Source organism: Barbus barbus (genome assembly GCF_936440315.1).
Source record: "Barbus barbus genome assembly, chromosome: 6".
Lineage (NCBI taxonomy): Eukaryota > Metazoa > Chordata > Actinopteri > Cypriniformes > Cyprinidae > Barbus > Barbus barbus.
This window is the reverse complement of record NC_136734.1, coordinates 31,594,151-31,619,195: the sequence shown is the minus strand read 5'-3', so window position 1 is coordinate 31,619,195 and position 25,045 is coordinate 31,594,151. Positions and strand designations below refer to the sequence as shown.

The following is a 25,045-nucleotide window of genomic DNA, read 5'->3' as shown; positions in this document are numbered from 1 at the left end:
GGTTGAAATAGCAGAGCAATATCACAGCTGTACATAAAATAAACGAACTTTGCGACCCTCTCAACTGTATAGCAAAAGGGTTCATTACTCGAAGCTTTTTAATACGGAGTACGGTGTAGCCATCTATTGGCCATAACAATGCATAGCATGTACCAAAGTGCTGTGTTCTGCTGGTTTTGGTTCTACATGAAAAATCATGTTAGGTGCTTTTTAAGACGTTTTGCATAACAATATTGTCATTATTTCTTCATTAATGTAGTGCAACTACATGCTACAGTGAATATTTTATCGCCATGATGTGAGATGGTTTTCTCTGCATTTTTAAAATATTGGTTTATTTTATATTTGTTCATCTAGATTCGTAGAAGCTGCGGCATCACACCAAAATATATGTTACATTTCAAAAGATATATGTGTATTAAATCTCTACAATACAAACAACGTTAATATGTTCTGATTCTTGTTTTTAGGAAACATTCAGGCAAACCGAGGCAACCATCAAAATTGTTTATGACAAGAAAATAAAATCAAACAATTATATCCATTGATTCAAAACCATATTAAGGTTTCATTCCATTCATCTCGTCTCTTGCATCCAGCAGAGGAATCAGTATCCAGTGTTCTTAATAGTGATTTTTTGAGCTGAATCAATCTTATAGTCTTTGATACCTGAGGAGAAAAGCACACCATTGAACATTTAAGTAATTAAAATAAGATAGAGACTATAAAACAGTCCGATAGACACCATGCAATACATTTTTATAGACAAATGATTGATACACCTATTTAGCGCAGAATTCTCTCACCCTGTGTCAGAGAGTTGCCGTCTGAGGAGATATGCCAGTATCTACGATCGGTCTGACGTGCTTGTTCTTCATTGACCACACTGAGGAAGGGTCCCCACAAGCTGTCCTCTGTGCTAAAGCTGTTATACATGGAGCAAAAGGGTTGTTAATAATCCAAATTCATAAAAAAGAGTTGTAATTAATACAGTAAATGAGCAAACAAAACATTCTGACATTATAGTTCAAAAAAGTATCTTGAGGAATCCAAACTCACGCAAAACCAGTTTGTTTGTCTTGGAGAAGGTTGAGGGCTTCAAATAGCGAGGAGCCCCTGGGTACATGAATGGAAAACACAGACGATGCACCGTTTGATTTAATAACCTCCACCTGTAGTGTCTCTTGCCCGTGACTTGGGAGGACTTCTGAAGGGGAATCTGCATCAATAGTCAAAGTGTCTAAAGCAGGGACATCATGGAGCACATGGAAAAACACAAAGAACAAGAAAAACACAAAAGTTATTAGGAAAACTAATTTTGAGATTAAAATATCTAAAACTGCTAAACATTAAATATAATATTTTGTGTATAATATATAATGCTGAAATACTTTAAATGCATTTTTTTAATCATTTCAATAATTACAATAACAGTTACAATTTAGGAACTTAATAATAGCACATTTCCTTTTTGCAAATAATTCTATTAAGTTATTTTACAGAAATAAAAATGCAGCCTATTTTATTTTTCTTTGGAAAAACAAACTTTAGGACTGCAAACACAATTCTGCTGATTGAGCTTGCATGTCTGTTGTACATACCATCCTCATTGCGGCATTCTTGGCTCTTCAGATGAAGGTAAGTGCGTTGGTGTAGAGCTGGCAGGACCTGAGAGATGGCCATAGGGTTATGGTATGTTCCTTTCTTAACATCTGCCCTTAAAGCCTCAATAGCAGAGCCACATTCCTCCATCTGACTGCCCATGGCCATCAAGGCCTGTAAGACAGATAACCATGAGAACCTGTCACTCAAATAAGGCTTTTTCATTTAACCAAATATTTAATATCTTCATTCTTACCTGCACCGCCAATCCCGTACTGAACTCATTGCCCATGTGACCATCAGCTCTCTTAGAGTCAAGAAGCCTCTGCTTAATGGTGGCCAGAGCCCTGTCTAGCTCTGCAGTATCTTTAACAGCAATTCCCTCGTTTTTTAGACACTGCAGGGCCATGCCTGCCATTGCATGCGAGTCTGAAAAGCAAAGGAGGAAATCATATTGGTTAGTGACCTCAGGACAAATTAACATATTTCCTTAAATTTAACACAAAAGGAGGACACAAAAGAAGAAATTTTGGCTGTGCTGGAAATTACAATTGAAATTTGTCTGTTTCCCACACAAAGCTGTATGGCTTAAGAATCTTCAAAATCTGAAATATGGGATACTTTGATGGTATCTTGCATCCCTTTTGAAGTGTGAAGGATTCAGTTTTCATTCATTGCTTGAAATGTTTTGTGTAAGAAAGTAAGTCATATGGGTTTTGATTTACAGTGAACCATTTCTCCAAAAAAAGAGTTGATTTAAACTCACCGACACATAAGGACTCTCCGTGTTTTAACTGTCTATGTTCCACAGCATGGATGAGTTTTTGGCTGACATGTGTGCTGACTCTAACACCGCTCACACACAGAGCCAGAATGCCCAGAGAGTACTGGTAGTAGTTGGTCTTTGGACGGTGACCGACTGCAGAAAATAATATTAAAATTAGAATTACAGTACAATAAAATGACGTATATATCTGATTTAGATATTAAATAATACTTTTATTCAGCAAGGATACATTAAAATTGGTTTGAAAAAAGATTTCAATTTCAAATAAATGCTGTTTTTTAACTTTGTGTAAAAATCTACTACAGTTTTCCACAAAAATATTAAGTGTTTTCAACACTAATAACAAGATTAAATGTTATCCGAGCAGCCATTTAGCATATTAGAATGATTTATGAATTTTAAAATGTATTCAAATAGAAAACATTTACTTTAAATTGCAATAATATTTTTACAAATTAAATTCTATTTTAATCAAATAAATGCAGCCTTGGTAAGCAAACACAGACATGTTACAAAAAATTGTCCCGTACATGCAATGTTCTGTTTTTCTTCCTCCATCTCTTTCTTGAGGTGAATGAGGAGAGACTCCTTCATCTCATTATGAGTGAGATGTACACTCTCCAGATCATGACAGGAAGACTTTAGAGCCATGATGTACAGAGCTAGACGGCCAACCACCAACTCATTATTTCTGAGAGATCTGCAAGCAGATATATAACATAGAAATAATAGAAGCAGACCCAAAATCAGTTGAAACAGAACAATATTCTAGAATACAATAGAACAGATGATCACAGGACAAGTGGACTTTATTTCCACTACAGTGACAATCCTTCCAGAAGTCATTTACAGTTATTTAAAGTTTAATGAGAAAGATGTGAAATGTGTTCCATACTTCTCAATATCATCATGATACTCTGTCTTGAGGCGGTTGAGATGTTTGCTCTCTTTAGCTAGATTATGGTGTGTTGAGAGCCGCAGGGCAATGTGCACACTGGGATTGGGTAGGGTAGCTTGCGTGTCCACTGACTGCAGCAGCTGCTTATTGAAGGACAGGAGAAGAGCCTCGTGATCTGATGCTGAAAGATGATACCAAGAAAATAGAGCGCATGAAATTAAATGCAGCAGACTATCATAAACTTTGCATCACTGTTCTTGTTGACCACTTTTGCTCATTTTCAATGTATAGTTGATTTATGTCCACTGCTGTACAGCAATACAGGTCACAGTGACCTTTTTGACCACAGTGAACTCATTCAACCCATTAAATACACATTGTCACAGAACTGTCACAGTCACAAAAGAGAGGGCAAAGAACAGAGTGAAATCATTCCAAGTATTCAGAGCAGAGCTTCTGCTGACAGGACAAACAGAAATGACTAAGTAAGAATATGCTGAATGTTATGAATATGGTAGAGTTACAGCATAGTACATTATTGGTTACATGAACTGGTTACAGCATAGTACATTATAGGTTATTGTGATACACACAGAATCATTTATAGACTTTATAATTGTAGACTATATAGGATAACAAATCCATACAACAGCATGATAAACACTAAAAATCAGTAAAAATACTGTGGAAAAACATCTACAATAACAAAAAACAAACAAACAAAAAAGCACCCAAAAGTTACAGACTACTATTCTTTTGGACATATTGTATCTCTGGCAAACTTTAATTTAAAATACCTGAATAATATATAAATATGGTAATGATTCAGTAGATTTGTATATACCAAAGAAGCATCTACGTCCATTATTTGTACTATGGTACTGATACAGTACGTTTTGTAAAGGTATTGCTGTAGAAATAGGACAAGCATATTGCGCAATGACGAGATTTCTGTCATTTCCCCACCACATGACCAAATGATGACTACAAATCAAAACCACAAAAATAAATAATTAAGAAAGGGGGAAAACAGAAAGAAATGAAAAACGATGTAACGTTACTAAGTCTTACCACAAGGTTTTCCAGCAGCCAGCGCCAGCAGCACACTCACAATAACAAGAGTAATCTGTCAATGACAACAATACAAGACAAATGGTGAAATCTGTTATTAAAACAGCATATTAACATTTTATTATTTTGCTAGAAGTAAATTAATTTCTAACTTCTAATGAGTTTTGAGCTTAAACATTCTGTATCATACTAACGCAAAGTCGATCAATGTTAGTCAAAGTGGTAGTGGTTCTTACCATTTTAAGGTCAAGTTAGGTATGCTGTTGAATCCAGTTAAAAATGAATAACTGACACATACTAACACATTATGACAGTGATCAGAGGCGGAGTTAGTTACTCAGTTTGTAGTTTTGCAACTTATTGTCGACCTGTGCTCTAGATTATCTGTTTCGTCTTGAATTATTTTCTTTTCTTCACTCGGTTTTTTCAAATGTTTAAAAACAAGAAAATTTCTCTTTCTTCTTGTTTACGGCTATTAAAGCGCACTTCCGGTTAAAGAACTACAAAACCAACGAACTACAAATCCCCTTCTTCTTCTTCTTCTTCTTCTTCTTCTTTGAGGTTTAACGGCGGCTTGCATCCATGAGCGTTGCATAACTACAAATCCCGTGAAGCCCCGTTCGTTTTCACACAGTTCTAGAAACGCGTCTTAAAATTAAGTCTCTAAGCAACTTCCCATGCCACTTGTCTTTAGACACTTTTCCGCATTTTAAGCAAAATTGGCTTTCCGCTTTTGGGGGGCGTGTGAAAGGTAAGTGTGTGTGTTACTAATGGAAGAACTGACTGTGTTTTGTTTTGCTTGTTGTGGGGCGTATGACTGGAGGATGTTTGAAGCTGCAGCCAGCGATCAATTCAAGTCATTCTTATCCAGAGAACCAAAATATTTCTTAATGGTGAATTATTAAAGATTATTACAAGAAAAACGGAAAAAAAACATTTACATTTTCAGAGCATTACAATGTAATGGCCTACAGTGGAGGAAAATATGAATTGATCAAGTTAGTGACGAGTTAGCTTATTAACGTTACATCTACAACTCGCACCTGCAAATGACAGCTTGTCCTACTTAAAACAATAGCCATTCATTATTTAGGTATGTATAAATGGTTTTTTAAAGGTAAAGATCAAATCTTTGAGTTTGCTTTATTATAACTCATGTTGTACTGAACCTCTGCATGACTTGTTCTGAACCATTGATTTATTAATTTTTCTGTTTTCCAGATTCTTCTAACTTACTTCTATTCACACTGCGTGACTGCAGTTGCTATTTAATTCTGATGTTTTCAGCTCATTTTCGTCTGGAGGATGATGCAGAGCACCAGGTCAGGAAGCAGCGAGCTGGAGTTCATCACATTTCCCCCCCTTGCTCCTTTTAGTAACCCTGATTTGGCCACATTCAGCGGGCCAACCAGAGACTTGCGTCATCTGACAGGTGGATCTATGGCAAATACGTAAGTATTACAGTCTTGTGCTTTTATACAGTCCTCATTTATGCGATAAATTGAAGACTGCTTATCTTATTTGTCTGTGCATTTCATCTTAAAAGCTGGGATAGAAGATGCATGAGGAAACAGAGGAGAAGGACGGATGATGAGTGAGTAAACTGTTTCCTCTTATGAGATTTGCTCTATGCTGCGGTGGGTTTTTCATGACCTTTTTCCTCTACAGAAGCTGCAGTCCGAAACGGCGAAAGCTGATGGGAGAGGAAGGAGCAGATGAGTGTCCAAGTCCTAAAGTGAGCCAAAGATGGTCTGTGGAGTCTATCACCACCTCCCCTTCTGAGGCCAGCCCGGTTCAACTGCAGACTGAACCCAGGACAGAGGAGATGGGTCTGCCCTTTACATCCACACCGTCTCCATTACCCAGAGTTCCCACAGAAGGCTCAAGCATGGAAGTAGAGGCCACTCAGAGGAGACTGCAGGAGATAGAAGACAGGTGAGACAGAAATGAAGACGTCATTAGTTTAATTTCAAACATTGTGGCCTGGTTTCACAGACAGGGTTTAGGTTAAGCCAGGATTAGGCCATAGTTCAATTAGGACATTTATGTATCTTTTGTAAACATGCTTTAGAAATAACATTACTGGTGTGCATCTTGAGACAAAACGATGGCACTGACATATTTTAAGGATCAGTCATTGCAAGTTTCTTTCAGTTAAAACAGCCCAGACATTTTAGTCTGGGACTAGGCTTAAGTCTGTGAAACTCTCTGCTTCTGTTTATAGAGTCATTGTTCAGAAAAGAGATGTAAAATCTGTACATATTTATAGGCAGTCTTCCGGATATATTGTGTATGTTTGGTACAGGATAACTTTGGAGGATGATAGTGATGAAGAAGAGCTTGATGTGGAACCGGCTCAGCGCAGACCAGTGCTGGTGATGTCCGACAGCTTAAGAGAGGGGCTGCAGCGGGGGATTGGTGACATTCTACCCCAAACAGTAGCGCAGTCAGTGTGCGTATCTTATTTTCAGGTTTCCATTTATGCTTGACACTTGCTGGCTCTTTAATTCAACACATCCATTTAAATTTTAGTTACAGAAATTCATAAATAAGCTTCATTTCAAGTGTTAAAGAATAAGCCTGTTCTACTAGTGGGGTTGGAAATAGTTTTTAAAAAGAATTTAATACTTTTATTCAGCAAAGATGCATTAAATTGATCCAAATGAACAGAAAATACATTTATAATGTTAATTGTTTTATTTTAGATTAGATTAGATTCAACTTTATTGTCATTGGACATGTGGATACAAGGCAACGAAATACAATAGAGAAGAAGAATACAGCATAAAAATCAAATCACTTTTATTGTCACATCACCACAGCACGTGTGCCTTCGTGAGTGAAATTCTTGAGAGCGTGCTCCAGACACTGCAAAAACAATTTACATATAGACATTACCATACATACGTACAGACTTATACAGATGACAATGTGTAATATACACATACATATACTCAGTACACACAGTGTACTATTAGACAGACATACAGTTACCGATACACATTATACACAGTATGTAGTACACATTCTACGTTATATACACACAGTAATATGCGAAGATGCAGCAGATTATATATAAACCGGATGTGAAAATGTCATGGATGTGCATTGGATGGTATCCGGTGCTGGCAAAAAGATTGTTGTATTTGTGCAGTAGTGTACTGGTAGTCCAGTTTGAACTGTATGGAATTAAAGTGCAGTGCGTGGTATATTGTAAAGTGGGAGTGTGCTGTAGGGTGTATTAGTTTTTACTGTTCATTAGCCTGATAGCCTGAGGAAAAAAGCTATCCCTCAGTCGGCTAGTGCGGGATCGGATGCTGCGGAGACGTCTTCCTGAGGGCAGCAGAGAGAGCAGTCTGTGGGACGGGTGGCTGGAGTCACTGATGATCCTCCGGGCTTTCTTTATACACCGCCTGGTGTAGATGTCCTGGAGGGAGGGAAGCTCACCTCCAACAATGTGACGGGCAGTTCGCACGACCCTTTGCAGAGCTTTGCGGTTGCCAGCAGTGCTGTTTCCAAACCAGGCGGTGATGCAGCCTGTCAGGATGCTCTCCACAGTGCAGGTGTAGAATGATCTGAGGATGCTGGGGTTCATTCCAAACTTCCTCAGCCGTCTCAGGAAGAAGAGGCGTTGGTGTGTCTTCTTCAGCACTGCATCTGTGTGAGTTGACCATGTGAGATCCTCAGTGATGTGAACACCGAGGAATTTGAAGCTGTTTACTCGCTCCACAGGTGTCATGTCGATGGTGATGGGTGTGTGTTCTCTGCTCTGTCTCCTGAAATCCACCACCAGCTCCTTGGTCTTGTCGATGTTGAGTGAGAGGTGGTTCTCTTGACACCATTTAGTCAGGGTTCTCACCTCCTCTCTGTAGGCCGTCTCATCGTTGTCAGTGATCAGGCCTATCACCGTTGTGTCGTCAGCAAATTTGACGATGACGTTGGAGCTGTGTGTTGCTGTACAGTCGTGTGTGTACAGGGAGTACAGGAGTGGGCTGAGGACGCAGCCCTGAGGAGCACCAGTGTTGAGGGTCAGCGGGGATGAAGTGTTGTTGCCCATTCTGACCACCTGACATCTGCCTGTCAGGAAGTCCAGGATCCAGCTGCACAGAGATCCGTTTAGTCCCAGAGTCTGGAGCTTCTCAACCAGTGTGGCAGGCACTATGGTATTGAATGCTGAGCTGTAGTCCACAAACAGCATTCTCACATAGGTGTTCTTATTTTCCAGGTGGGAGAGAGCAGTGTGCAGGGTGAAGGCAATAGCATCGTCTGTGGAACGGTTTCTGCGATATGCAAATTGTAGGGGATCCAGTGAGTCAGGCAGCACGGAGCAGATGTAGTCTCTGATGAGTTTCTCAAAGCACTTGCTGAAGATGGGTGTCAGAGCAATGGGCCTCCAGTCATTCAAGCATGTGATTTTATTTTTCTTTGGTATGGGCACAATGGTGGATTTTTTGAAGCATGCGGGAACCACAGACAGAGAGAGGGAAAGGTTAAAAATGTCTGTGAAAACCCCGGCCAGTTGGAATGCGCATGCTCGGAGCACACGGCCTGGGATGCCATCGGGACCCACAGCCTTGCGGATGTTCACCCGTCGGAAGGATCGGGTTACATCTGCGACAGAAAAGGAAAGTGCGCTCGCCTCTTCTGCTACAGCCGCGGGAGCGCGCTCTGTGTGGGCGGTGTTGTGAGCCTCGAAACGAGCATAAAAGTTATTAAGTTCGTCCGGTACAGAGGCGGCAATGTTCACAGTAGCTGGTTTATTCCCTCTGAAATCTGTGATGTTGTTGATACCCTGCCACATGCTTCTTGCGTTGTTGGTTTTGAATTGTTCTTCAACTTTGTTTTTATATTTATATTATCTTTCTGCACTGCTCTCCAAACCGAAAAATCATGGATTTGGACACGAGGAAGGAGAGGAGAAAAACACGAGGAAGGAGAGGAGAAAAAAATAATCCCCATACTATGCTCCTTCGGGAGTACATTATGAGAACATGAAAAACACCTCAGCAACAAAAGCACAATCAATACAGAGACACAGGACTTGCAGGGGGGGGTAATCCAGCTCAGACGAGCAGCCATCCGGACCTGCAGCCTCTCAGCGCTAATCACAGACCCGCTTGTCAGAGTGGCGGTACAAAGCGGCAAAGGCGTTGGATGGGGGTTTGGGAGGTGAATGCATATCTGTATATATATGTGTGTATGTGTGTGTGTATGTGAGTTCGTGTATTTGTAGGCCTGGAGATCCGCCACGCTGGTATTCAAAACAAGTTGTCTCAGTCCGCAGATTGTGATAGCGACACAGCAATTGCCATGGAAACGGCCTTGATCGGGACCCAGACGGAGTCAGTCACCAGGTGTCTGTGGGAGGGGTCAGGAAGCAAGAGAGTCTCACTGCAGCCCTCCGGTGGGGTTGTTTCCAGAACGACCTTGTCCGAGGCAGTTCTGTTGTTTTGTGAAGCCGAAAGAAGATGAGATTGTTTGGTCTAGGTGCGAGCAGCTGCATACCAATTTCACAGCTCTCTTTGTCCATTCTGGTCTCCAAGTCCATCAATTTTTCTCAGCACAGCCGTGAGCTTCTCCGTGATAGAATCCATATTGCGGTTGATAATTTCAGTCTCAGTGCTGACCGCTCTGCCCACTGCTTGACGGGCATGACGGGCAATCTTGTGAGGCTTTGGACAGCTGTTCCCGTCTTCTGAATTCTCTGATAACCCAGGGCAAAGCCTAATCCAATCAGCAGAAAACCCGTTATCATGGTTCCGAATAGGTAGATGTCTTCAATGTCCTCCACGGAAAGAGCTGCCAGACACACGACCCGCCATCTCTCCCATGCGTCCATCGTGTAGCCAGTAGCGAACGTCCCGTCCGGACAATTGGGCTCCCCCGATCCCAGGGCTCTTGTAGAGAATATGGTGTCAATTGCGTTGAGAGACCAGTTGATCAAATCCATGATTTTTCGGTTTGGAGAGCAGTGCAGAAAGAGTCTCTCAAGTGTTAGACAATAGACAAGACGGGTAGATAAGGGGAGGAGAGGAGAGAAAAAGCATCCGCCTTCGCAGAGAGCCAAACGAGAAAAAATATTATTTCATTATATATATTTTATATTATATTTATATATAAAAAAAATAAACTTCCTATTCATCAAGGCATCCTGAAATGTTTCTTGAGCTGCAAATCATTATATTGAAAATGAAAATTGAAACGACAGCTATTACAATACAAAAGTTATTTTATAATAATAATAATAATGATATTTCACATGACTGTTTTACTGTATTTTTGATCATACAAATACAGCCTATATGATAATTTTTCAAAAACATTAAAAACTTGAAAAACCTTATCGACCCCAAACTTTTGAACAATAATGTAAAATCAAAACATGTAAAATGTGTGAAACAATACACAAAAGTATTCATTTTTGTTGTATTGATAAAGAACTTTTAAAATGCCTAAATAAGACAGGGCACATTTATTAAGAGAGTAAACAGAATTGATTTCCTGTGCTCTTAAATGACCAATTCTGAGCTCATATGAAAGTAATCCGGTTTAGCATGCTCTTCTTCACTCCCCTCTGCAGGAGCTGCTCCTGTATGGAATTGGTGTTGTGGCGCCCCCCAGAGGACCCTCTCACCCAGAAGCTGAAGGACTCCTTACAGAAACGGCAACGCAAGCAGTCGGCAGTGAGCAGACAGACTCCCACCCCTGTACCTCCTGTCAGCAGCCCCCCACCCCAACCCCAGTTCACAGCACCCAGTGAGCAGACTTTCAGCCCGCTGTTAAGCAGCCTTGCGCTCCTCAACTCTGCAGAGGAAGACATGGAGTTATAGAGGGAAATCTTTACTGAAACCTTTAGCATCCCGTGTGTGAAAAAAAGCTTTGAACTTTATCAGTGCAAATGAGTAACTACCATAAGGGGAGAGCATAATGAGCACTTCATAAATGCTCACATGAGATTTCTCTTGTGCCATGTATTCTGTTTCAACCTGAGCTGCTTTTTGTAGGTGGGACCATATTTGCACTAGACTAAATGGGAAGTATCCTATGTGAATATGGTCATTGGTACATTGGTTGAATGTGGAGTTGCAAATTCATATTCACTCTGTTTGCTGTTGATAGCTGTGAAAATTAAAACACATTACTGGTTAACAGTGCAAAATATTTTAGGTTTATCTTTATGCAGTTAGTATTATTTCAGTGTACTCGTATACGGTGTACAAATTCAGAGAACTTGATTTGTTACAATCTGTACACGTGATATTTGCTTTTTTGGAGACTTTCAACTTCAAAACCCGAGATTTCTTTTATTTTCTTCTTCATGATGTCCATATTGTTTATTTTTAAAGATGTTGTTATGGAAAGCCACGATTGATGAATTTAATTAAATGAATGGGATCTTGATTTAGGAAGGGTCACCATGTGCTTTTGAACTGGACAGACCGAGACAACAGGACTAATCTTTATAACCGGCTTAACTATCTACACAGTACACAACAAAAATATGATTGTTGGAGGAGATGCATGGGCATAGAAATTGAAATCTATTCATTTCAGTTGTTCAAATTACCTGGTTCTGTTTTTCTAGCTGAAGAACAAATAGTACGAAGTCTGGCTGTAATTATTAAACGACAGTAAAATAAGCTGAAAATCCATTTTGCTTGGGGTTTTGAAATTTGGCCTAAATTATTGTTTAAATGTTTTGTTTTATCTTTTTGCAATTTATACATTTTGCCAAATGTCAAAATATAAAATTTGTAAATATAATTTAAAAAAATCACACTATGACAGACTTGTTTTTAAAATGAAATCAGTTTGGCATTATATTTCTCTGCTTGACATTTTATTTATGCAGAAAAAAACATACAAAATCATGAATTGTCTGATTTAAGGAATGTTGTTCAAATACAATAATAATAATTCATAAATCACATTAAAAACAATTAACAGTTAAATGACCAGTTGTAAATACTGTTAGCAATACACTACATCCGTTCATTATTTCACAGTAAACTCAAACACAATTCTAAGATCAAGAATTTTTCAATTTATATCAAAGTTCATCTTTTGGTCTTTAACAGGCCTATTTGAAACATTCACTCTGTCTGTCCAGACCATGAACATCGCTCATGAGCTCTGCAGGTGGTATTAAAGGAATAGTTCACCCAAAAATGAAACTGTCATTATTTACTCACCTTCTTGTTGTTCCAAACCCGTAAGACCTTACTTGCATCGTGGCAACTCTCGTGAACACGTGGCAGAGAATGACATGGAAGAGAATTGTTGAATAAAGACGTTATGTTTTCTTTGTGCACAAAAAGTATTCTTGTAGCTTCATAAAATTACGGTTGATCCACTGATGTCAAATGGACTATTTTAATAATGTCCTTACTACGTTTTAATATATTAAATTATCTTAATTTGTGTTCTGAAGGTTTGAAACAACATGAGGGTGAGTAATTAATGACAATTTAAATTTTTGAGCGAACTATCCCTTTAATAATAATTTTTACTTGCACATGGTTTTCCTATAAAATCAACAATTTATGAACAAATTCTAGTGCTGAAAGTAAATGTTAACTAGAGATGGTCTTTGCTGGTAAGTGATCTTCTGTCCTATAGCTGTCCTGGGCTGGAGCAATCTGCCAAAAAAAAAAGACGCTTTGAAACCTAATTTCACATCCTTGAAAATTTGTTGTGTAAAATAAAAAATCACACGCATTTAAATTTATTTTTAAATAAAAAGTATCATCAGCATACAAGTGTTGTTATTGTTAACTACAATTAAACAAACTATTAAAAAATATGTTGATTAATTGAAATAAAATGTTAGAATCTTTAAAAAGCAAAAATCTAAAACTTTTGATTAACTATTAATCCGAAAATGAAAACTGAAAAATAAAAAGCTAAAAATAAAAGCCAATTTAAATATTAATAAAAAAAATAATAATACTGAAATAAAATATTTTGAACGGTGTTAATAATCTAAAAACTTGATGTACCGTGTCCAAATAAGACCCACCCAGGTCTGTGGGATCCCTGTCCCACTTCACCGGGCTGGGGCAGCAGGTTTGGCTCTCTGCTCGAAGCTGAAGAATTCGACTCTGGAGGTGCTGCAGAAGTTTATATGAGGTCAGGTCTTGGGTGACTCGAGAGCTCTGGAAGTCTGTGTCACCCTGAACAGTTGTGGGTGCCGACTGGGGTTCGTTGTAGTCTCGGCATTGCTGCAGAGAAACAGAGAATCAGGGAGATGAACTTACTATGTGTTCTACTACAATCATAAAGAATAACAGAGAGAGTAAGCATGCAAATGTTCCTTCAAGTATGTTTTCAGTTTGTATTTAAGCTATATAATACAAGTGCTGTTGTTCTGAATATGAGTAATAATGGTTAAATTCATACTAGCAGCATGATAGCGGTATACATTTTCTTTTATTAAAAATATTAATAAGAAATTTGAAATTTAAATAAAATGTTGGATGAAATGAAATGTTGCCTTGGCAACTAAGTGACATAAAACAAGCTTAAGCTCAGGTATAAAAATTTAAGCTAAACGGTATTTAAAAAAAGAAAGAAAGAAAGAAAAATAAATAAATAAAACAATAAACATTTAAAATTAAAATGAAACTAAAAATATGAAAATAAAAGCTAATATAAAGTATTAAAAAACTATAATAGTAAATAAATAGAATAATTTTGTAATAATAAATACAAAAATAAACACTGGCATTTACCCCAGTCAGATGTTTCATCTCATTCTCCAGTCTCTCCAATCTCTTCTGCTGCTCTGCTCTGGGCTTTGGGACCCTCCTGTTTAATACATTAAAGGTTATGGTGGATGTTCCAACAAGATTTGAATGTTATTTTGTACAATTTAAAATCATGAGCCACGGTAGCCAGTTCATTCATTTATTTATTGAGCAGTTCACTTGGTGCCATAGGTGAAATGAGCCATGACTTAAGAAAAAAAAGACATGTTTTAATAATGTAGTGTTATTCTACATGAAAGTGCTGCTTTTTTTAATACTGACCTAATCATTCAACTTGTGAAAGTGAAATAAAAATAAGCATATGACGCACCTCTCCAGCTCTGCGCTAAGCTCCAGCTCAAATTTGTGTGCAAGTCTTGCAGTGGTTTTGTCTTTCCACTGTGCCATGTTGTTCTGCACCTGTCTGAGCTCATCATCTTTAGCCCGCAGCTGCCTGTGCAGATGGACACATGGTTCATCTGTATCATCATTGTTCATGCACAGCTGTGCTCGAGATATGCTGCTCATTTCCTCAATGTGCTCCTTAGGTTTACAAACAGCAGTGAACAAAACAGAGACATAAATCAAGATATTAATACTTTCTAAGGAATTTCATTCACAGTGTTAGTTGCTTTACAATTATAATAACTAGTATACATATTGTATGTGCAGTATACCTGTATGAGTTTCTTTTTTAGAGCATCCAGTGCTTGTTGCTTTTCCTCCATCAGCTGCTTTTTCTGCAGATGTAGCTCTTGCTCCTGAAACACACAAACAGCACCTCATCATAAGTGCTGTGTTGCTGTGATTATGTGTATTTTGTTTGTAACTTTGTACCTTTTCTCGGCTGAGCTGCAGTACAGCACGTCTCTGTGAGTTGATCTCATTTTTTAGATCATTAATATGTTGCTGTAGAGCCTTTGTAAGGGACTGCAGGGTCTGAAGAGTTTCACTCACTGTAGGACTGAACCAGAAAATATTTAAATATACCTGATTATAACACATAATACAGTGTTACTAACAGTATACAGTGGTGTGAAAAAGTTTTTGCCCCTTCCTGTTTTTTTTTCCCTTCATTTTTTTGCATATTTGTCACACTTGAATGATTCAGATAATCAAACAAATTTTAATATTACACAAAGATAACCTGAGTAAATACTAAATGCAGTTTAGAAATAATGATTTCATTTATTAAGGGAAAAAACCTGCCTGGCACTACGTGAAAATCTATTAACTGGTTGAGCCACCCTTTGCAGCAACAACTGCAATCAAGCGCTTGCGATAACTGGCTATGAGTCTTTCACATCGCTGTGGAGGAATTTTGGCCCACTCTTCTTTGCAGAATTATTTTAATTCAGCCACATTGGAGGGTTTTTGAGCATGAATGGACTGTTTAAGGTCATGCCACAGCTTCTCAATCGGATTTAAGTCTGGACTTTGATTTGGCCACTCCAAAACCTTAATTTTGTTTTCTTGAGCCATTCAGGGATGGACTTGCTGGTGTGTTTGGGATCATTGTCCTGCTGCATAACTGCAAGTTCGTTTGAACTTGAGGTCGCAAACTGATGGCTGGACATTCTCCTTCAGGATTTCAGGATTTTCAGAGTGCAGAATTCATGGTTCCATCATTTATGCAAAGCAGCCCCAGACCATCACACTAACACCACAATGTTTGACTGTTGGTATGATTTTCTTTTAATGAAATGCTGTGTTGGTTTTATGCCAGATGTAATGGGACACACACCTTCCAAAAAGTTCAACTTTTTGTCGCATCAGCCCAGAGTCTTGGGGATAATCAAGATATTTTTTGGCAAATGTGAGACGAGCCTTTGTGTTCTTTTTGGTCAGCAATGGCTTTTGCCTTGGAACTCTCCCATGGATGCCATTTTGCCCAGTCTCTTTCTTATTGTTGAATCATGAACACTGACCTTAATTGAGGTAAGTGAGGCCAGCAGTTATTTAGATGTTATTCTGGGTTCTTTTATGACCTCCTGGATGAGTCGTCATTGCGCTCTTGGAATAATTTTGGTAGGACGTCCACTCCTGGGAAGGTTCACCACTGTTCAAGTTTTCTCCATTTGTGGATAATGGCTCTGACTGTGGTTCGCTGGAGTCCCAAAGCCTTAGAAATGGCTTTATAACCCTTTCCAGACTGATACATGTCAACTATTTTGTTTCTCATCTGTTCTTGAATTTCTTTAAATTGCGGCATGATGTGTTGCACTTTAAACATGCTTCACTTTGTCAGACAGGTTCTATTTAAACGATTTTTTGATTCAACAGGTCTGGCAGTAATCAGGCTAGTGAAATTTAACTCAGCTTTCTAAAATAATGTGATTAATCACAGTTCTTTCATGATTTAACAGGAGGGGGAGATTAATTTTTCACGTAGGGCCAGGTAGGTTTGGACAGTTTTTTCCCTTAATAAATGAAATCATCATTTAAAAACAGAATTTTGTATTCTTATTATGAGGATTATTATTTTAATTAAGGGCCAAGCACCGAAGGATCTTATTGTATCTGTTAGCTTTCTTCATCTTCCGCTCTGGGAGTCTATGGCAGCCCATAGAACCACTTGCGGGAAAGTTATGAAATTTGCCACACAGATAGAGGGCAGTCTCAATATTAACCACTGAAAATTTGGAGCAAATATTTCCTCTGATTCCTTGGCTCATGCTGAGTCGAATGCTTACCAAAATTTTAATTTTTATAGGTCAAGATTTTTCGCAATTTTGAATTTTTTAAAAATGTTGAAAATGAGAAAAATTGGCTGAGATCATCTTCAGACAATGCTGGCAAAAAGTTATGATATACAAAACCGTTTTTGTAAAGTGCGTTAACAAATTTGACAAAAATTTGGGACTCGGATAGAGTTCAGTCACATCATTAACCACAGCAAATTGGAATCTCTAATGCAAACTCTCTAGTGCCACCAGCAGGTCAAATTTACACTCAAATGTGCAAAGAAGAGTATGACACAGGCTGGATTTGAACTTGCATTTCCCCACATTAGGACCAGGGCACAATGTCTTGGGTATAAGTCTCTTTTACACGAACATACTGTATGTACTACAAATAAGTGAGCACACCTGTCTGATGAGTTCTTGTTTTCAACAGCTAGGCCATTGTGTTTAAGTAACTCCTGCAAGCAAACACACTCGCTGTGCATGTCCTGCGCCCAGCGTTTGCTCTGCTGCTCAAGTCTGGCTGTTCTTCTCTTGTGTTTTTGGTCTTTCTCAGAGAGGGTTGTCCTCAGCTCCTGAAGCTCTTTTTCAGACCGCTGCAAAGTTTGCTTCAGATGCACCACCTCCTTCTCTGACTCCTGTAACAAGAAACCAGAAGTTAACCAGAAAGAAATTATATTTTGCATAGATAAAATTAAGCCTATGTTTAGAACCACATTTTTGAAATCTGACATTGTCTTGAATCTCATTTTGTTAAAAAAAAAAAATCGTCTTGTGAAATCAGTATTGTGAAACATATCGCACCATGAGTTAAGTGAATTGTTACGTCCCTAGAAGCAATATATTAAATACTACCATGATGTATAGATATAAATACAATAAAAACTTTGCGAAGAAGACAAAAGAGTCTGCTAATGCATAGGCTAAATGATTCAAATTGGCTGAGACATGTTAAACAAATCTTGATACAGTTGGGGGAAGGAGTTTATATGAATGTATCTCGGAGGGGAAGTGACTGTCTTTAGAAAAGTTTAGATGGTATTTTCTTTTCACCTTGCCTCTGTATAATGCACATTAAAGTAGTGTTTATAAGCACAGCACTGCTTTGTTCACAGCAGTAACCAAGAAAATGATGTATTTCTGCTGCTCCATAAGGGTTCCATAACTGACATCTACTGTTTTTGTTTCGTTCAGATGTTTTACGTGGTATAGTTTCACAAAGCTAAGGTCAGAGCATAGAGCACAGACAAAGCCTTAATTTGTTTATTTGAATCATTACCTCCCTAGCATCAATACATCAAATACTACCATGATGTATAGATATAGATACAAAAAATATCTTTGCAAAGACAAAAGAGTCTGCTAATGCATAAATGTACTATACAATTAAAACAATATATTTATATTTTTACACATGACCCTGACATGTTCTTGAGTCATTCTGTGAGATTGACCTATTTATTGTCTATTATGGAATATTTATTAATATAAATGTATTCCGTGTAACCATAGCTGTTTTCATCTTGTCTGTTTTACTTAAAAGTGTAAATGCAAAGAATAAAAAGACAGCTTCTAAAACCACTTACTTTCTGAAGCTCAGTCACTTTACTCTGTAAGGCCAGTGCATTCCTTCTCTCCTTCTCCACTTCTGTTTTCCCTCTCCTCACTGCCTCCTCTATTTGTTGTTCCAGAGTCCCACGCTGCTCTTTAAGAGCCTTCTCTCTCAGTTCCTCCCACTTCCTTTCCTCTCGTTTCACAGCCTTTCGAATCTGTTAGATCAGATGACAAGAGATGCACTGGTTATTTAGAGTGAACGAGAATTTAAACATGGGAGGGCATAAATCCTTGATAAATCTGTCATCATGTTGTAAAACAGATAAACAGGGAGAGAACCTTTTCCTGAGTTTCTCTTTTGAGTTCCTCTGCTAGCCTCCTCATCTTCTCCTCATGCTGCTCTAAAGCCTCTTTGAGTCTCTTTATCTCCTCATCTTTCATCTGAAAGAGAGAGAAATTAATGCGTAGTTTTGTCAGATATAAAGAGCACACGGTGTGACAGCTGACCTGGATGCAGTTGTGTAAGGAGTTCAGGCTATGTTTGTGGGTCTGCGCTTGTTCTCTGAGAGCAGCTGACCTCAACTCATCCGCCTGCTGATGCACCTGGATTCACACATTCAAACCAAACAGATTCAGAGATTGGCATTGTGTATACGAATAATATGTGATAAGTCTCTCAGTAAATAAATCAAATTACCTTTTGAAGCTCCTGTTTGTGGCTTTTGGTTAACTGTAATGTTAGTTGCTCAATTTCTTGCACCTGAAAAGGGATTAATAATCACATGTAATAAACAATACTATGCCCAGCTGAAAGTACCAGCACACATTGTTCAGACTGGTTTAGGGTGACTGGTGATAATGTGATGCTGGTCTAGCTGGTGAACCAGCATATCAATGTTTCAGAATATATTGTAAAATGTGATTTATTTCTGTACTGGCAAAGCTGAATTTTAAGCATCATCACTCCAGTCTTCAGTGTCACATGATCATTTAGAAATCATTCTAATATGCTGATTCGTTGTTGAAGAAACATTTCTTATTATTAGCAATGTTGAAAACAGTTGTGCTGCTTAATATTTTTGTCAAAACAGTGATACTTTCTTTAGGATTCTTGGATGAATAGCGAGTAAAGACACTTTTGGTCAATTTAATGTATCCATGCTAAATAAATATTAATTTCTTTAAAAAAAAATTCTTACTGTCTTGCTCTGTATTTCTCTCAGTTTAAAGCTGTGCTCCTCTCTCAGTGAACAGAGCTCCTGAAGAAGGGCTTCCTTTGTTTCTTCGGTCCCCTGCAAAAGCAGCTCTTTCTGGGCAACGATTCGCTCCAGCACTCCAAAACGCTTCACTTGTTGCTCTAGATCTTTTTGTAAAGACTGCACACATGTTGTACAGTTTCTGAAATTGATCTGCAAACTGTATCGGATACTGAAAACTTTGTTATTGTAGATTTAGAAGAAGTAACAAAAGTGAGAACCTCCTTTATTTGTTCTTTTTCTCTGATCGTATCAGCCAGCTGCTCCTCCAGCTCAGTGTAGTTCTGTCGGAGAGCCCTGCAGTCCTCCTCCGTCTGCTCCAGCTCCTGATTCACCTCATCCAGCCTCTGAGTGAGACAATGACAAAGAGATTAATCTATGTTTTTCATTATTATGCTGGCAATATAAAATTAAGCAACATATTAATGCACTTTTTATTTGGGCATTAAGTTTGCCCAAAGAACTACTTTCGTGCCTGTTCATCTCTCCTTTTACCATAAACACAAAAATGGCCAATTAAAAGACTATATTAAAATCTAAATTATAATTCAGTAAAACAGGACAATTACTCTGAATATATTTTCAAGGTATAGTGTAGAACTGTTCTACGATATTGACTTTGGTTATGTATTTAATTCAATATACTAAAGTTCCACATCTAGTAGTGCAGTATGTAAAAGTGATCTACCTCCTGCATAGAGTCCAGTGTGTGTCTGAAACGCCTCTGTTCTGAGAACAGTTCAGATTTGGCATTATCAAGCAGTCTGTCCATCTCCTCCCTCTCCAGCACAGATACACTGTGGCTTACACACTGACAATAATAATAATTAAAAAAAACATCAAATCACACTGAATTTCAAGCAGCATGTTTATAATACATTTATTTACATTCAACTGACTGATTTAGAAAATAGTGCATATGTTATCTAGCTACATACTGCATGGACAAAAACACATACATACATATAGTACGTATAGCAATGCATGCAGATGTTTAATGAAACTCTGTCAGGTATTTTATACTAACAGGTATTTAATATACAAGAGAGCAGATGTCAGGGTTTCACTGCATTTTTGTTTCTTAACTAGAGTGAGCTGTTGCTCCTTCAGAACCCTGACCTCCTCCAAGCATAAGTTCCTCTGGGTCTTCAGTTTTTGTAGCTCACTCCTTTAGGACACACACAGTGCTTTTATAATATCTTTGTTACATATACATTGATCATTAAACATGGAATTTATTAAGAACAAGTGCCAATTAAAGCAAATGGTGTGAAGGTTCCTGTAAGCAGAACATACGTGATGTTCTGGACCTCGGCTCTCCTGTCCCTCACACTGAGTTGTAGAGAAAGATGCTCCCTCTTAGCTCCATCCATTTCCTCTCTCAGCTTCTCCAGAGTATGAAGTGTGGCCTGAGGAAATCATACCACATTTGTTTAATAAATGAGATTAGTACAATTACAGATTGATCATATGATTTTCATACTGTTTTTTGCCGTTGAAGCTCAATAAGTGACATGCTCAGCTCATTGAGTTGATCTCCATCTACTCTGCTCTGGTCCCATTCTCTCTTTGTGCTCTGAAAACAGTTGAAAACATAATTGCACATGATAAATGATTAATCTCCAAAAACTCTACTGACACTGATTAATACAGTAATTGTTTAGAGAATGCACTGAGGTCTCTTACAATGTGGGAATCGTTCCTTTTGCTTCGGTATAAAAGTCTCCTCTTCCCCTTCCTGCCAGATGAATGTCTCCTTCTTCTGCAGTCAAGCTTTGACACAGCACCTTCACTACTCGTCTCCTCAACAGTTCTCTCATCATCAGAGCTACAACACATACAGAGTAATAGCGAGGAATGGTTTTAATTAGAAATATCACATAATGTTTCTTATGAACATATATATTGTTTATTATAAACATTATGCAACTTTAGTGACCGGAGGGCACATAAAATCTCTTCATAAAAACTTCCAATGAAACTACGCAAACATGGCAGTCATGAGGGTTTTTGCCCACAGGCTGCTAAAGTCGCATTTCTGAGTATGCCCCCATAAACAGCAGTATGGAATAAACACCCCCACAGGACATATTATCCAAGCTGTCATAAGCTCTTCCTAAGATTGTCTCCAGTCTTAAATTGTACTCCAGTTACAGTACCTGAAGGATTGAAGATTGTATCCATTTCCTCTGCTCAGATGAAAGGCTATAGCGGCACACATAAGAACAGAGAAAAATCCAAGATACGTTAATATATTATGCACCAATTACAATTCAAATATCTAAAAAATAATTATTTTTTAACATTACTGTGACATATGCACTACTATTCAAAGGTTTAGGGTCTAAAACTGTACTTCTCCTGTTGCTGATTGCAGACTTCAGGTGCTGTTGAACCTGTTCTGAGCACACTGTGTCCAGATCAGTGTCTATGGTGACTGAATCAAAACTCTGCATGGGGATTCCTATCAGAGGACAAAAAGGTTTAATTTGAGCATGTTTTCTGTTGCACTTCTTAGCCTTGCTTCAGTTATTCACAAAGGAGATATAACCATAACAGCTTAAAAGCTCATAGAAAAAGAGATCCTACATGGATGTTCTGGATCATTCTTAGATCTTTCATGGTAAGGGCTCCTCTGGGGCTCAGTGAGGTCTGTGGTGACTTTTAGAAGATTTGCCAAGCATGCTTTTAAAACATGAAATTCCTCTTACACATCTACTGTATATGCTATAATACACTGAATACACATCAATGAAATATACTCTTAAAAATACAGGTTCTATATTGATATTGATTGTTCTAAGAAGAATCATTAACATCTATAGATTAAAAGTGACGTGAATCCTACATGTGACCGATGTAAGCAAGCTCCTGCTACTCTATATCATATTTAGTTTTGGTCATGTCAGAAATTGCTAGGATATTGGGGTTCAATTTTTGAGACCTTTTCTAAAATATTTGGTAAAACTATTGTTCCGACCATGCTGACAGCAATATTTGGAGTTGCCACTCAAGACTATAATCTGAGCAGATCCCAGTCTGATGTTATTGCTTTTTGTTCACTTCTAGCCAGGAGGTTAATTTAATATAAATTGAAAGACTCTTCGCCTCCAACATACAAACACTGGATTAAAAATGTTAAGTATAACATACAATTGGAAAAGCTCCGATGCTCTATGAAAGGGTCAAATAAGAGATACTTTAATACTTGGCAACCTTTTCTAACCTTTGTGGAGAACACTCCTGCTGAAGTATTGTACTGAATGTACATTGTACCTTTATTTTCCTATTAAGGTTTGACTGGTATATAGGGTTGAATTTTTTTTTTTTTTTTGCTCTGCTGCCACATGTCTGATTATTTTGGTGCTATTTATCCTCATTCTGACCTATCACACAAGATCAGATAATGGACTAGAGGTAAATGCTTAATACTCCTTACTAAGTTTGTGTACCTGAGGCTGGCAGGACCAACATTTCCTCTGTAAAGCGTGTTGAGAAGTCCTCAGTGCAGACGCTGTCCATCGTGACGTCATCCTCCTCGTTTCCCATCCCTGCCACCTCAGCATTTCTCCCAAGAAGCCTCTCCAGCCTCCAACAACACTGTTCTACCCTGGACACAGAGCTCAAGCTGCCACTTACTTCAGGACGCCACACATCTGTAGCTGCGATGCCACAATTGATCATCCCCATTGTTTGATGTTCTGTTTTGTCATCTTTGCCTTCTGATATTTTGAAGAGGAAATGATAATGGATTTTAAGAAGACAGAAAAAATAACACTAATAAACACTCTGTAAGAAACTGTAAAGTTTTATGCTATATAATAACATTAACTAAAGTAGAGGGGTGCCAGTGTAAGAAATATAATAACACTAGATTAACAAAAAGCAGAGAGAGAATAAGTTATAAAAGAACTAACTAAACTAGAGGGGTGATAGAATAAAAAAATATGATTACATGAATGAACACTTATCTTGTGCATTTCTTTTGGAACTTTGTAAGAAATATAAAAATATTTATATAAAAGGGTTTGTGTGCCTGCCATTTAGGCGGACTTGAATCAGATGGCGGTTTCAAAGCAGTGGGTATGTTATTTACTCCTTGATTTGCTTAATAAAGCAACATGCTTATAGTGCATTATTTTCAATGTGTTCATAGTTGTTAAGTTTAGCGTGGCTAAAATATACGAGTAATTTCCATACAGTTTATCTGGTTGCAGTGACAGTCTTCCCGTGCTTAAATGGTACATGAAGTATAAATTTGTAGGTGTACTATAGAAAAGCTAAAATGAGTTAGACTGACCAAATCGACTGGCTTGGTTCGAGCTCAAATGTCAAGCTGCACCTATGCTTAATATTCATAACTGTTCTACTCTGGACAATGATTTGGTTATATGTTCAATTACATATGGGAAGAAATTGCATGGACTACCTGACTGAGTCCCATCAAGGTTGGGTGGTGTTTTATCATTGTTTGGAACAGTGCTTCCCAAGCCTGTGTCTTTACTTACAGACTGACTCCGATCAAGATAGCCTGAATATATAGAACATTAGGAAAACAACTGCATTTACAAATAACAAATCCATAAGACTAAATAAACAGGACATTAAACAATCTACAAAAAAAAATCAATATGATTATATTGAAGAAAAATGGCTCATGCTTACCCAAGAAAGGAAATTCATATCTCTTGGAGTTTCCTCCATGCATTCGGCTTTGGCTGTGGATCTATTGTTGGGACACAAAATCGGGACAAAATTCTACTCTTGCTATGACAAAAATAATACACCATGCTTATCAATATTTCATCAGACTGTAAGTGCTTGACCTGTAGATGACTCAGTTGCGTGTCTATGGCATCCAGCAGTACATCACAGTGATCATGGGATAATGCCAGAGGTATAAGCCCGTGAACATCAACCCCCTCATCCACATCTGAGAAGAAAAGAGATATACAGCAGGTTGTACTGCAGCAGATTCAGGATGAGTATGAGAGGGAATTTTTAATGGTTTCTGACCTGCAGAGAGCAGCTCATCAGTGTTTTCTCCAGATCTTTCATTTTCCATGATTGTTCTAAAATGAGAAAGTTCCTTTCTGCATGAGAATGAGATACAAAACTAACATAGAATTCAGAGAATCTGAGTTAGAATGGAAGCCGACAGGAGAGTTGTTGGTTATATGGTTGCCTAGGAAACGCAGCAGAAAGGGTCCCCAACAAACACTAGGGACTCAAAAGAACCTCATAAAATCTAATAAAAAACACTTTCGTACGAGAATAATGCAAAGATTCATATCTCACGTAAGTTTATTTACTTATACTAATTAACAGCTAGGTACATTTACAGTTGTATTTTAACAGAAAAATGTACAAATACTTTTTCTCTCTTGCTGGGAAGAAAAACTACACACACAGTGGTTTTATTCGTAGCTCTCAATGAATTAACAGTA

At 38.1% G+C, this 25,045-nt stretch overlaps 4 protein-coding genes across 6 annotated transcripts; 1 reads left to right on the top strand and 3 right to left on the bottom strand.

The window, feature by feature from the left end:
• Positions 1-493: 493 nt before the first annotated feature.
• Positions 494-4,871, bottom strand: LOC306870895 (transcobalamin-2-like). The gene is made up of 10 exons (XM_079418426.1): positions 4,595-4,871; positions 4,359-4,413; positions 3,285-3,468; positions 2,920-3,089; positions 2,369-2,521; positions 1,859-2,031; positions 1,602-1,776; positions 1,060-1,240; positions 807-925; positions 494-669 (listed from the first exon to the last, which is right to left on the bottom strand). The coding sequence occupies exons 1-10, from the start codon at positions 4,595-4,597 to the stop codon at positions 608-610; spliced, it is 1,275 nt and encodes a 424-aa protein (XP_079274552.1). The 5' UTR covers positions 4,598-4,871; the 3' UTR covers positions 494-607.
• Positions 4,872-4,900: 29 nt separating this feature from the next.
• LOC306870894 (uncharacterized protein) lies at positions 4,901-12,522 on the top strand. 3 transcript variants are annotated; one of them, XM_079418424.1, is made up of 6 exons: positions 4,901-5,109; positions 5,646-5,809; positions 5,905-5,952; positions 6,027-6,293; positions 6,664-6,810; positions 10,939-12,522. In XM_079418424.1, exons 2-6 carry the CDS (start codon positions 5,664-5,666, stop codon positions 11,186-11,188), a joined length of 858 nt encoding a protein of 285 aa, XP_079274550.1. In that variant the 5' UTR covers positions 4,901-5,109; positions 5,646-5,663; the 3' UTR covers positions 11,189-12,522. The 3 variants fall into 3 exon arrangements, with proteins under 3 accessions (XP_079274550.1, XP_079274549.1, XP_079274551.1); XM_079418423.1 differs by having other exon boundaries at positions 4,902-5,109; positions 5,580-5,809; XM_079418425.1 differs by having other exon boundaries at positions 4,917-5,109; positions 5,620-5,809.
• On the bottom strand, positions 12,157-23,288 carry LOC306870767 (uncharacterized protein; the record flags this gene model as incomplete). Its single annotated transcript, XM_079418186.1, has 21 exons — positions 12,157-12,997; positions 13,358-13,579; positions 14,090-14,165; positions 14,436-14,647; positions 14,782-14,865; positions 14,942-15,068; positions 17,194-17,426; positions 18,375-18,557; positions 18,682-18,783; positions 18,850-18,945; positions 19,040-19,102; positions 19,542-19,718; positions 19,820-19,945; positions 20,287-20,409; positions 20,685-20,766; positions 20,895-21,007; positions 21,082-21,174; positions 21,285-21,426; positions 21,758-21,803; positions 21,955-22,062; positions 23,051-23,288. The coding sequence occupies 21 exons, from the start codon at positions 23,286-23,288 to the stop codon at positions 12,932-12,934; spliced, it is 2,712 nt and encodes a 903-aa protein (XP_079274312.1). The 3' UTR covers positions 12,157-12,931.
• LOC306870893 (uncharacterized protein) lies at positions 22,933-24,664 on the bottom strand. The gene is made up of 4 exons (XM_079418422.1): positions 24,615-24,664; positions 24,425-24,531; positions 24,264-24,324; positions 22,933-24,129 (listed from the first exon to the last, which is right to left on the bottom strand). The coding sequence occupies exons 1-4, from the start codon at positions 24,661-24,663 to the stop codon at positions 23,954-23,956; spliced, it is 393 nt and encodes a 130-aa protein (XP_079274548.1). The 5' UTR covers position 24,664; the 3' UTR covers positions 22,933-23,953.
• Positions 24,665-25,045: the final 381 nt, after the last annotated feature.